This window comes from Atractosteus spatula, chromosome 20, assembly GCF_055471065.1.
Source record: "Atractosteus spatula isolate fAtrSpa1 chromosome 20, fAtrSpa1.hap1, whole genome shotgun sequence".
NCBI lineage: Eukaryota > Metazoa > Chordata > Actinopteri > Semionotiformes > Lepisosteidae > Atractosteus > Atractosteus spatula.
Genome location: NC_142725.1, coordinates 6,150,872 through 6,164,969, shown reverse-complemented (window position 1 = coordinate 6,164,969; position 14,098 = coordinate 6,150,872). Strand labels below are relative to the sequence as shown.

At 38.6% G+C, this 14,098-nt stretch overlaps 1 protein-coding gene across 1 annotated transcript; it reads left to right on the top strand.

Moving 5' to 3' along the window:
• Positions 1 to 3,836: 3,836 nt before the first annotated feature.
• Positions 3,837 to 9,809, top strand: LOC148817425 (uncharacterized). The gene is made up of 5 exons (XM_088938297.1): positions 3,837 to 3,913; positions 6,034 to 6,113; positions 6,683 to 7,535; positions 8,966 to 9,146; positions 9,590 to 9,809. The coding sequence occupies exons 2-5, from the start codon at positions 6,071 to 6,073 to the stop codon at positions 9,791 to 9,793; spliced, it is 1,281 nt and encodes a 426-aa protein (XP_088794423.1). The 5' UTR covers positions 3,837 to 3,913; positions 6,034 to 6,070; the 3' UTR covers positions 9,794 to 9,809.
• The last annotated feature ends 4,289 nt before the right edge of the window (positions 9,810 to 14,098 follow it).

The window sequence follows — 14,098 nt, the reverse complement described above, 5'->3', positions numbered from 1 at the left end:
TCACTTTATGTAACAAGGTCAATGTTGCCTTAATTTCCCCCCCAAAAAATGGAATTATACTTGATATCTTTCCAAAAAGTATGAGAGGGGGGTGTTGCCTGTGCCCTAGCTAAACTCCACTCTGGTTTGGTCCAAACGGGACTACTTAAAAAAGGTTCCAACTTAAACGCTTACCCTTTAAAGCGCTTTGAGTTCTTCCAGAATGAAAAGCACTATATGTTATGGCTGCAGCTGGACTCATTATCCAACTTCCCTTACACACCCCTTCCTTCACTATTTCAACAATCAGTTCACCCAGTTACATTGCTTGGTATTAGGATCTCTTCCACCTCCTGAGCTCACCTCGCCCTTTCCTCCTCAGTACCTTTTTCTACTTGGTCTGGACTCCCTCAACATCGCTTCTTTGGTTTTGATTTTGGATTTCTCACTCTTGCCTCGCCCCTATCGGATTTGTTTGCCTCTCCTCTTGCCTCCTACCTGGACATGACCCTGCCTGGAATAGCCGACCACTCTCCCTCGTCGCCTATCTTGGATACCTCAGCTACCTTGCCTGGAGACCGCACAGGGTTCGTAAATTACATAGTTCTTACAGAATACCAAGCCTGGAACGTGAATCCCGCGGATCAGGACGATACTTTCTCCATTCTCTTACACTATATTAATGTAAGGAATTATTATTGTAATTGAGGGCATTAGTAGTTTAGGTCAGTAGAGACACTGGAGACAGCAGAATAGAGTTGCTCAGCTTTATCACAGTGCTGGGAGACCACCCTCTCCCTGTATGTTGTGTAAAGAGTGTTGTCAGCAAAACAGGGAATTACAGGTCTTTACAAGGAGACGCGCACAGGGGTGTGTGCAGTGTTATTCATTTAGTTAAGACTGGAAGGCTTTTTGCAAATTATACGCTGTTCTGCATAGTAAAATATAAAAAATTGGTTTATGTAAAAGAAATTCAGTGAGGTTCATGTGACTTGAAATGGTGTTCTTCAGTGAAAATAAACTATAAAAACAGGCTCCCTCCCCAAGCCCCGTCTTACTCCTCCATGACCTCTGTTTCTGTCCAGAACATTCCAAGTGCCATTGTTTAGCAACCAAGATAACTGTCACTTGGAGCCTCAGAATCCTTCATATTTGTTTTTCTATTGTTAAATATTTCATATTGATTTATTTATAAGATATTAAAAAATCAATCTGAAATTCTTCTTCATACCGTGTCCAGAATTAATTTAAGTACAGCAGCATCAGATGTGTAGAACATCTATTTCCCAACCTCTAGGGGTACACAGGAATGTGTATACTACCTGGGAAAATCCAAATGCCTTTATTATGAGAAAGAATAGACTGATAATCTAGTATACTGCATCACATTCATTGGTTGATCCATGCTTCATGATCCATGAAGGAGTGTGTAGGTTACTCATTTTTGCTGCCACCTGATCTCATCTGTCTTATGTAGTAATTTACCTTTTAAAGACCAATCCAGCCCCCTGGACAAAGTTACTCAATCTTAGTTACTCAGATAATTCAGGTTTTCTTCTGAGTACCTTGTTTAAAAAAGATTGCTTACCTAAAAAAATACAGTGCCTAACAAATGCAATCAGACCATTCTTGTTGTGTCCCATATTGCAAATTTAGAAAATCTGTGACTTAGACACATCTTTTTTTTAAACTTTAAAATTAATTCAAAAACTTGATGTCCAGACTGAAGACTTTAAAAATAAAAATTTGTTACAGTAAATGGGAGTTCATGTATAGCATACTGTATATTATGATTAAATGACGTCAAGAATTTATTATGAATTACTGACAGATGATTCTTATTGAACTTGGTTTTTGACAACTGTCTCAAACATCTGCTATACATCTGCTATAAACTCCATTTCACTTGGAATAATAATAATAATAACAATAATTGCTTACACTTATATAGCGCTTTTCTGGACACTCCACTCAAAGCACTTTACAGGTAATGGGGATCCACTCCACCACCACCAATGTGCAGCATCCACCTGGATGAATAACACAAACAACCACGAACGAAGCTTTTTGAAGAATAAACCTATAACTTGTTCATTTGCCGCCTACACATGCTGACGCAGCTACCCACCTGAATTATTATCTCCTAGATTTCTTTTTGCTTTCTTTTGCTTTTCTTGTAACGCACTTTGAGAAGATACTCAGACTGTCTCTGATGCTTTTACCTCCCCTCTTGTAAGCTTACGTCCTGCAATTGTTGTTTTATTTGGTTGAGCAGTTTGAAATGTTTTTGAGTTGTGTGGAGCTCTCTGTTGCAGTTTGTGGATATGTTTCCGTTAATGTGACTTTCTGTTTTTTCTGATTGCTTTCGGGGAGAGTGTGATGGGAAAAGAGGGACGATCAAGAAGAGAAAGAACGAGAACGCGGCAGGTGTAAATGTTATTGTTCAGCAATAAACCTTTACAGGAATATCTGTCTCCATGCAGTTCCCATCCGTACAGGCAGAGTGTTTAACCACCACCGCACAAACCCTACAGCTACACCCCCATGATATCCCTCCATTATACCCAAGCACCTAGTCTTCTTCAAACCAAGCCACTCTAGAGATCTTCATGGTCATTTTCAAATCATTTCATCTTCTGCTTTCCACTTCCTTCATATCTGTAGCTTCTGCGGTGAAGCCAACTCCTGCTGTGTACCCTTTTTTCTACTTATTCTGTGTCTCGTCCATCCAAGTGTCAGTTGGTTTATCTCTCCACTCTGATTGAGATTCCCAAACTAGCCTCTGAATTACTCAGAATTATTGTTTACTTTATGACCTTTCAGCTGTAATATTTGCAATCTGTGACCTCCAACAACAAGACCATAACGCTGTACCCAGTGCTGAAGTTGACAAGGTCACGGCATGCCTTTTTGATTCACTTCCTTTTCCCATTTACTGTTATCAGCCCCATTGGGAAAATATTCTGGAGAAAAGATATTGATAATTGATATACTGGCCCTTCCCCCATATGTCCTCTGTACCAAGTACCAACAGCCTCATTGGGAAACCAAGTACTGTATGTCATCACAAAAATCCTGCTGTACTCAAATGAAGGGAAATGTTTAAAACAAATAAACTGGTTATTATATAAATGAATCTTCTAAATTGAATATTATATAAATAGTATTATACAAAAAGTTAGAAAATAGATGTATGGATTATACACTTAACCCTTTAATTACAAAGGGACCCTACCAAACAGTTCCTGATTGTGACAAAAGAAATAGTTCTAATAAATTAGACTCTGTATCATACATATGTTTCCTTGTGAACTCATTGACAAATGGTATTAATTGATATGTTTAAATTAAGGGAGGAATTTACTGTTTGCATTTGTCTTAAGATAATAAATTTGTCATTCTTGTTGGGTATGATTTGGTTTAGTTTTTATTCAATATTTTATGTTACATATTAAAAACATTTTGAACATGTTGTTTCGCCACACTGTGTCTTTTATGAAGACACTGGACTGAAACTGCAGTCACATAAGTCATTTCGCAATCTTTACTGCAGTTCAAGAAATACTTCTGTTTCAATTTGGAAATCAAATTTTGGGGAAACAAATGAATTTCAGTTACATAAAAGCAGGAATATTAAAAAATGCAAACAGTTTCGATATACTGTACTTACAGAACTTGTTCTGCCTGCAAATGTGTCTTTAATGTGTTTTCAAGAAAAAAACTGATATCTGCATGTGAAAGGGGAGTGTTGAAGGATAATATCCAATCCAAAACGTTTTAAGGTGTTTTTAGTTTTATACTGTATGTATAAATACGAAGCTGAGGACAGGCATTTACAGTCAGAGAGGAATCACTGACGAAATCGTTACCTTGATACTCATACCTGCTGGACCAAGTGTGATTCAAAAGCTGCTTTCTTCAGAGTGTAACCAAGGTAAGTTTCATTTCATAGCTGATGTGTTACAGGTCATCATTAGAGTGTTTTACAGTATTTTCTCCAATTTACAATTGTATAACCACCGTAAGTGTTGTGATTTGCCTTCAGAATGTTTTACTATACTATATCATAAGAATATCAAGAAAATACCATGGCAATGTTTCTGGGAATCATTACTATCCCACAGTACATTTACTTTAGTAAATGTCTGATACTGCTGTACACCATAATATTCCCAAGGGCAAGCGTTGTACATTACTGTTACCAATCCTATGTATAGTCCTACTGCATCTTGCTAGACTAAATGATAATCACTTAACTGTACAGTACATGTATCTGTCCTGTTCCTTGTTTCTCTGTGCTTTACTTGTTCTTCTGGTTTGTCTTGTTGTCTGGGGCTATATAGTTCCGGGTCTCACTTTCCTCTCGCTCGGTATTGGGATTGGTTGTAGAGAGGCTCGCCTCACCAGGTCGCCCCACATCCGCTACCTGAGGTCTTATGTCTCGTTCCGACTTCGCCCGATACCTTGAGCCCGGAGCAAACCCCCTTATTTGCTCTGTTCCTGCCGCTACACATAGGGTCCTCCCTTCTTGCCGGTCTCTCTCCACAGCTATACCCCAGATTCCGTGACAGATAGAAAATGGATGGGCGGATAATATACTGTATATTTAATTATTTGATTTGCTTTATAAAACTTTAAGCAGTATTCCATCTTTTTCATAAACATTTTCTGCATCAGAGTCTTTAACTTAGTCACTTGCTATGGTTATTTTGGAAACGTTCTGGCATGCTCGTTTGAACTACCTAATGTTTATGATCATTATAAAATGATATAAAGCTATAATGTTTTCCATGAACACTTGGTGTCGTTATTGCTGTAATGGATAATGAAAAGCTTGTAGCTTCATTGAACCTTTTGTAGAAAATGGAAAAAGTAACACTAGTAGTTTTTAATTTAGCTCATCCAATTAGAGTGACATACTGTACTGTACTGTAAGTTATTCTTTGAAAGTCATTCAAATCACTTAAAACCTCTTTTTTGTTTTAAATAAGATATATTTTCTTATTGTTTCAAACAGTATATAAAGCCACTATGTACAATTCTAACAATAAATTGTCCGTTCTCTAATTACTATTAATTTATATTTCATTAAGAATAATTCTTTTACTGCATTTAATTAAAAAATGAAAAATGTCAGTTAGTGTTACTGTACAGTATGATTAGTGCAGGAAAGCACTAATGGGTTAATAAACATTTATTTGTTATGATTAAAATAGGATTTGTGCAAAAGCCACATTAAGATAGATTCACTGTGCCACCTGGCAATTCTAGAGAGTAATGTAGTCCTGCATCAGATTATGTGAAAATCTAAAAAATGTTGGATTCTGAAAATTGTCTTTTGTGGTTATTAAAATAGGTATCTGGAAAAAACATACAGGCACAGCCATGTTTGATAATCAAGTCACATTATATGGACATACAGTACACAACACATATAGTGCTAATAGGAATTTTACATAGTTACACAATGTTTCCAAACTAAGACATTTTGTGACCTAATAGCCTGAAATCAAGACACATTTAATTAAAATGTATTTAATGTAAGTTACAACCTCCAAGTGCAATGTAAATGCTCAAACAGAAAAGTAATTATAATTGAAAATCTAGAAAAAAAATTTTTATAAGTGCATACACCCCTTGGTAATACTATAGCAGTTGTAAATTAGGAAGGAGTGAACTGTGTATTGTTTATGTATAGTTTCTCACAGTGTACTTGTCTTCACCTCACTGCTGTCTTAAGAACTTATCTATATATGATTGATTTTGCTCATTTCTTCCTACAAATATAGCTTCAATCCACACTAGCATAACAATTAAAAATTAAGAAATTAATTATTAATTGCCTCTGACACAACCCGCTTGATGTATCAGAATAAAAGTCTCAAGGGGAAAATTAACACAGAATGCAGTTGGTAGTTTGGCATACTGTATATTTGTGGTACTGTAGATGTAACATGCATTATTAGAATATTAGGAAACTTCTAAGTAGTAAGTACCTACTTGTAAGTTATGTGAAAAATAATGTTATTTTGTGTATGGAATTCTGTTTTGCAGACAGACAGAAAGTTGACCTCATCTTCAGAAAGAGACCATGTCTGACCAGGTTAAGACTTCAGGAGCAGCAGACAATATGTGTGAGTATGAAGAGAACTGACATTGTTTCACAGATAAACTGTATATGCAAATCTACAGGAGCTGTCTGAAGGGATAAAATGGGCACTCAGGGCACCATCAACTCCCATGACAGTGAGCTCAAAGGCTGAGACTCCGATATCAATGACTCAGAAATTAATCTTGAATCTGATCTTCACGAATTACTCTATAATGTCAAGATTGAAGGTTTCAAAGTTCCAGAATTTTTTAACATGTCATGTAAAAGAAAACACCTGAAAGAGCTCTACAGCCAGATAACATTTAGATTCTAAACAGTTCACTTAGAATAATAAATACTGTATGTAAAACAATTTCAAGTTTCTCACTGAATGTTTTGATTAATTATTTTCCCACTTTAGGAGACAACCAAATCCTAATAAACCATTACACTCTGTCCTTTTTTCTTATTGCTTTGTTTTCATTAGTTAGATTTTATATTAAATGTATTACTATTATATAATGGTCTTTTAAAGATTAGGATATTTGAAGTTGGTGAAATTGGTTATTTTGTTCACTATTTGATTATAAAAGTTATTTTTTTATTGGGAAGGTATGGTGCTGTTTGCCATGGAAAGATCAGGGCGTATCAAGATTGGACTGCCCCCAAATAATTACAATGACAACTTCAGTGAGTATTCGAAATATGTGGGAAATCTGCAAGGCATCTCTCACGTCGCCTTCAGCCCTCAAGGAACAATGTTTGCAGTCCGTGATGCACAGCTGTATTCTGGGTCTCCTCCAGCGAATCCAGATGAGAACTGGCTGAAGCAGAAAGCTCGGTGTGTAGGAAGGTCTGGGTGGGATCAAGTTCATTCCCTCTTCTTCCATCCAAACGGCACACTCTATGTTGTCATGAAGAGTGGTGAACTGTACAGGGGTCCCCCTCCTGAGAATGAGTACGTGTCCTGGATGTACAGGGTTGCTACGAAGATAGGAACTGGAGGATGGTGCTTCCCTTCTCTGTTCTTTGACCCTGCGGGTATCCTGTATACTGTGACCACAGAAGGGAAGCTGCTTAAAGGAAGCCCTCCGAATGATATGAACTACAACTGGTATAAAAACAGTGAAATTATTGGATCTGGAGGCTGGACAGAACTTACCCATTTCATGGCCTTCTCTCCTGATGGCAATCTGTGGTGTGTCTCCAAGAATGGAGGGAAGATCTACACTGCCCCACCACCCAGGTTTGCAAGTGATAACTGGATTGGAAGAGCCCAGAATCTTGGATCTGGCTACAATCAATTCCCAATCCTCGCCCTCACGCAAGATAAAACCATAAGTCAAATTTTAAGTTTGGATTTTTCTGTTAAAGATGCAAAGATTCTTTCAAAAGAGCCTCTGACAGTTGGGCAACATGACTGTGACAACTCTACTGGCTCTGTTCCTTACACTGCAACTTTCCAGTAAGTGCTGCATTCTAAGTTGTATTTTCATTGTTCTGTATATCACAAAATACACAATGCTTACAAAAAATACACACAAAATACACTGCCAATAGATCTAAAACTTAAATTGTGGGACTGCTGGTAATCATTTGGCAAACTTAACACAAAGATGTTTAAGGGTAACAAAATTTGAATTTAATGATGTCTGAAAATTTATTTTGAGATATTATGAAATGAAAAATCTACCTTTAGATTCATTTCCACATATATGTTCAACTCTAACCTGTCAGTAAATCACTTGACTCTCAATTTGACTTTAAGAAATTTAAAAAATGTTATAGAAGTGTTATAGAAGAAGAATCACCACACTGCAACACAACTGGCAGCCCAGCAGGTGTGAGCCTGGCCAGTACCTGTATGGGAGACCTCCTGAGAAAGCTAAGGTTGCTGCTGGAAGAGGTGTTAGTGGGACCAGTGGGGGGTGCCCACCCTGCAGTCTGTGTGGGTCCTAATGCCCCAGTATAGTGACAGGGACACTATAATGTGAGATGGAAGAGACATAAAACCGATGCCCTGACTCTCTGTGGTCATTAAAAATAACAGGGTGTTTCTCAAAAAGTGTAGGGGTGTTACCCTGGTGTCCTGGACAAATTTCAGATTGGCATTTAACAATCATGGCCTCCCAGTAATCTCCATCTATGAACTGGCCTCATCTCTCTGTTCTCCTCCCCACTGAGAGCTGCTGTGTGATGAGTGTATTGGTACACTCTGGCAGAGCTACTCATTGGTGGTAGTGGAGGAGAGTCCTTGTTACTTGTAATCATCATCATCGTCATCATCAATGTACTGCAATACATTTGAAAAACTATCAACTTACCTTCCTGTCCATTCTATAAATGCTGAATTTAATGATGATGTCATGAGGGTATTTTCGGGCTTGAGGAGAATTAGAATGTGTGACAGGAAAGATGAAGGAACACCAGCAGAAGATACAAAAATTACTAACATTGCAAAACAACAGACAAAAACTTGCAAAGCAACTACTTCTAAACTGTTGAATCCTGAGTTTGTCTCTAGCTCAGTCCTCCTTCGTGAGGATTTTGCATGTTCTTCTCATGGTGAATGGCTTTACTTAGATACTTTATTGATCCCGTGAGGGAAATTGCAAATGCACCATCAGCTGTCTGTGACTGGGAGGTTCCACACCTGGAGAGTGTCAGCAGGTTTGGGTAGGCTTTAGTCAGCCACAATTTGAGCAAGTAGTAACAACATGAAAAAACCCTCTCTTGCCATCTTCACTATCTCTGAAGTTCAAGAAATTCACCCGGCTGGTATGTCAGGCGAGTACTTGCACAAGTCCTCCTTCTACCTGTGTGGTGCAGCCAGGTTGATACAGTCTGCAGCTTTGAAACAAGGAGTTGTAAAATAGAATGTGATTTTTTTTTCAGGTTTTCTGAAACTATTACGTTGGAAAGCTCTTTCGCCCATTCTCATGAATTTACTGTGGCAGTTGGAGCATCAACAACTTTTAAAGCTGGAATCCCATTGTTGGCTGCGAATGAAACCACAGTCTCTATTAATGCCAGTACTACTCACAACTGGAGTTTTACAGAGACAGAAAGGAAAGAGGTACAGTATGTTCCCAGTACTAGAATAAGCTATTGAAGATGAATGGTGCCTTTAAGCCCCCTGGGCTGTTACTCAAAGAAATTGAGCAAGACATAGCTTTTTTCTATATGTGGAATGGAAGAAGAAAACAGGGCACTTGACTAACATGGAGACTTTGATACGAGAACACTGTTGTTATGCACATTTTAACTACAACCTAACTACACTCCTTAAATTGCCTTGTTTTTTTTATTAAGTTCAAGCACATCTGAAAAAGGCTCTACAGATGAAACACTGTCTCTTTTCTTTCCCTTTCAGCATGGAATAAACCTTTACCTCTTCCTTTGTTTTTTTATTGCCATAACCAGTGAACTGCTTTAGCTTACTGGTTTTCAATGATGTATTTGCCACTGTTTTCTGAAAGCAGAGACCCCAGCCAATGGCTTTTGCTTCTTTCATTGCAGATTGTTAATACATCCAGCCTGAGTGCTACAGTGCCCCCTGGGGAGGCTGTGAGATTCAAGGCTGTAGTCCAGAAGGGGATCATTGATGTTCCTTACACAGCGAAGGTGCTCACTGTCTTCGGACACCAGACCACTATCACTGGGACATGGACCGGAGCTTCAGTTTCGAAAGTGGCAATAAAGGAAGAGCCTATCGTTAACTAAAACAGTTTAGTAGTTACATGCAAGCAGATACTTTACCTTACAGAGCATTTATATAGGCAAATGCCAGTAATTTAACATTCAAAGCTATTTAGCTTTTGCTGTTATCTAGTAAAATGGGTATTTCCTTCAACAGCATGAGTATACTAATTTGCTTAATTTCTCTCCGATCAAGGAATTTGTTTGAATAAATTTCTCTTTTAAACTACAATTTGATATGATAATTAGAACTAATTGTATGCCAAGCCATTTGTGTTGGATTGTTCAGAGCTATTGCATTTAATCATCTTCACTATACGGTACTTGGGTTTTTTCCTTAATTTTTGTAATAATTAAAAAATGATTATTAAATAATTTCATTAAATTATGATAATATTAAATTTAATTTCGATAATCATTTTGGTGCCTGTAACATATTTAGTATTTCTGTAATACTAAATATTTTTAAATGATAAGTGCGTCAATAAAATATTTGAAGGGTGTATGTTTTCTGCTTGTCTCTCTTTTGTCTTGTTGACTACCAGTGTCCAATTCCGGTCCTGCAGAGCCCGAGTGCAGTTAGTTTTCTGGGTTACCTCTTTCTAAAGATTGGCATTTAATAAACCAAGCCCTGGTTCTTGAAGGCTAAAAAGTGAATTCAACTTTTTTAAAGGAGTTTATGATGAAAGCTCAGCTGTCTGTAATTTGTAATTAATCAGGACGTCACTTTCTCACTCAACCATCATAGATACTGTAGATTATCTTCCTCTGTCCCTTACATTTGTCTTTCGCATCCCTCTTCCACCCCATCTCCACCTCTGCAGCTACCCCTTGGTCAGTGTTCTCTCTGCATGGCCTCCCAGAAGGACTCTAGCCTCCTCATCCTACGTCAGGAGGTTAACCCTGAGCCAAGCGGGCTAAGTTAACTTAACTTTCATTACTCGACCTATTTAGTTAAATCTCTGTCACGGGAGCCAGTTCTCCCGTGAAATGCGTAGTTAAAGACTCTATGCGAGATGGTATAATCCGGAAGTGACTGGAGTAGGACATCAGGTAGGACACAGCAGGATTAGGGCGGGTGGAAACACAGGGGGTGGTGACGGCAGTGATGTGGTGCAGGGGGTGAGTGAAGGCGCACGAGCAGTAAAGGAAGTCCAATAGGGAAAATCAGGGCACAGTCCAAGGTCCAGGTGCCGGGAGATCCATCCAAGACAAACACAGGGAACAGGGAACGAGGAATACAGATGGTTAAAACATTGACAGGACAAGGCGCTCCGAGCCTCAGGCTCAGAAGGTCAGGACACCGTGGTGAAGCCTGTGTTCTCGGGCCACTCCTGTGCCCAGTGGTAGGCGGGCTTCCGGGTGTCCGTCTTCCAAAGCTGAGCCCAGAACTACAGAGACGCCGGGCTTAAATAGGGAAAAGGGGATAAGACACAGCTGGGACAAATAAAACTGGCAACACAATGAAAAAGGTAGGAGCGCCCTCTAGAGGAGGGATGACGGCCATCACAATCTATTAGAAATCAGGATGCTATGAAATGAATGGGAACCTCCCTTTTCTATAACATCCATTCACTAACCAGTAGATTGTGTTTGTAACCCAGGGGTTCTCTATATAGGAAATCCGAGTTTCCTAAAAACAGTAGAATGGCAAGTTCTCTTAACAAAGTTCAAATACTGAACTTGAATCTGGTCGTAAAATCTGATTAGAACAAGGAGCTTTAGTCTTCTGTCTTCCTTTCTGTCTTCTCATTCTCTTCTCTTCTCTCTGCTCCTACTTTCCTCTTCTCTCTGTACCTGCCAGTTTTTCTTTTTCCTCTGTTCCTTCATTGAAATTATGGTTTCCATATGATTAGAAACCACTAAAGAACTTAGACCCTATCTTCTACAGGAATATCTACTGTTTAATTGAATGCAATGCCTCTGGGGTTTCCTTCTTTGGTACATTGGATCAGGGGCATGGAGAGGGCACAAACTATGCATGCCACTCCTCTAAGCCTGATACAGTGATATGCTTTCTCTCCATGAAAGAGAAGGCAAAACTTCATGCTTACTCAGAAGTGCTTCATTTTTAAACACATTGCGTGGTCGTGCACTATAATCTAGATATACTATCTCATGAGAGAGAGGGCAACTCCCCCTCAGTCCTTTGTGAACTGAGTTGCTTAAATTCCTCCCTGCTTTATTTCAGTGCTGCAAATGGGTGGCTTTCATGGTTCAAGGGTATGAATGTTTCCTGGTTGTACTGTATATATGGGTAACCAAGTGGTCTCATTTTATTGTGCCACAGCCTCTTTCTAACCAATCTAATGGTGATGGACCGGATTGTGAGAGGATGTCATTTTCCACTTCATAGCAGGCCCCACTAGAAAACTTGTTATAATGGATGTATAGCCATTTACTGTAGGTTGTCTGATCACTTCCTTAACTGTGATCTAAATAATAGAAAGCTTTTCTGTGATGCAACCCATTGATCTTTCAATATTGAATGTATTCATAGGCGTTTGGTTTGGTGTGGAGAGCTCAGGATTGGCCCAGTTAACTACAATGAAAGCTTCTATTATCATGCTAAACAAGTCCTATGCAGGGTCTCCTCCAGTGAATCTGGATGAAGACTGGCTGATGGCTAAAATGAAAAAAGTTGGCAAAGGAGAATGGGATGAGTTTCACTCCCTCTTCTTCCATCCAGGAGGCAGCCTCTAAGATGTGGTAAAAAGTGGTGAATTTTACAAAGGTCCCCCTCCTGAGATTTTTATGCATACAAGCATTGTATCTAATAAGTCACTTTACACTTATTATAATGTAGACCAAGATGGTTGTGTAACATACATTTTGTAGTCAAATTCAAGTTTCAAAAATTGTTCCTGTAAAATGAGATGGCTTGAAGTTAGTTCAGTACATTTTCACCTTCCAAATCATATCCATTTTGATGCTTCCCTCACTCTTTGCTTTGCCATAGTATTTCATTACAAAGTTAAAAACAGCTTGCAGTTTTGTATTTCAGTAGGTTATGTAAGAAAGAATGTTCATTATACCACCCCACAAATTGCACAATGTCCCATTCTTTTTATTTAGTTAAGTTTTGTTGTTATTCCAACATTAGAGAAAGGACTCTAGCCACTACCTGTAGTGGTTTTTAAAATAGACATTTGGCAAAATACATGCATCATTTTACATGGACATACTGTACACAACACATATTGTACACATCATTTCAAACTCCAGGTAATTGCTCGCTGTTGTACTGCCCAGTTTATAGAAACTCTATATGCTTATAGAAAGTCTAAACACCGTTTCCAACTTAACACATTTTGCGAAAGTCCAAACAAGACACATTCAATCAGAATGTATTTCACGTTCATTTATATATTGTAACACACAACCCCAAGTGAAAGGCAAACATTCTGAAAAGTCATTGCAAATGAAAATCTCGGAAAATGGGTTTTATAACTGTACACAGCCCTTAGTAATAGGACCTGTAAATTACGAAGGAATTCACTGTGTACTGTTTCGGTACACTTGCTTGCACTCTAACTACCTTCACCTCACTGTTTTGTTTTAAGATCTTGTCTACATTACGTATGACTGACTCTGATCATTTTGTTCTGCAATTAAAGCCTCAACGCTTTTTTACCCCAGTGATCGCCCTGCGTTTGCTGCTTCCTGAACCCGCGCTAGTTTAACAGCTGCTTCTGACAAAATCTGTCTGTGTGATGTATCAGAATAACGGTGTCAAGGGGAAGATTAATCTGTACTTCAAAGTATTACACAGCACCCCTTTAATTTGTTAGCAATGTAATTCGGGACTTCTATTAAACATTTAGTATTTTGTAAATTTGGAAAAAACACATAGTAAAGCTCTCTTTAACAATATATGCAGTACAGAATCACAAGCTCAAGGGTGCTACGGACCGCAATCCTGTGTCATAGTCACTGGCTCACCGGGTTTGTGGAGACTTGTGATGTGGAATGAGACTCTCAGTACACAGTCCACGCACAGACTGATCCACACGTATATATTTATATATAGCTCACATTCGTAAACTGAGCATTTCAAACTGTGCCATGTAGCAACACTAAAGTCAAGAGGAGTTGATCTTCAGATTTGTAACTGTCTGGGTTTATCTAGAATTGTTGTCCCGTGTCTAAAGAATCAAAACTTAGGCAAACTTAGGCAGAGGGAGTAACTCTTCTCTGTTTTCTCATGATATATTTTTGTCCATGGTTGAATTGCAGCCTGAACAGTGTTTTGGCTGCTTTCCGCTGTTTCACACCCACTGTGCTGCCTGCTCACACTGTCCTGTGTCACAGTACAGCACATGTCTGACT

Bases quoted from the DNA above. Each gene is read 5' to 3' on its own strand.
- LOC148817425 (XM_088938297.1), top strand. From the start codon at position 6,071: ATGTCTGACCAGGTTAAGACTTCAGGAGCAGCAGACAATATGT. The intron at 6,114-6,682 runs GTGAGTATGAAG...TTTATTGGGAAG, and splicing joins AGGAGCAGCAGACAATATGT to GTATGGTGCTGTTTGCCATG. The intron at 9,147-9,589 runs GTACAGTATGTT...CTTTCATTGCAG, and splicing joins CAGAGACAGAAAGGAAAGAG to ATTGTTAATACATCCAGCCT.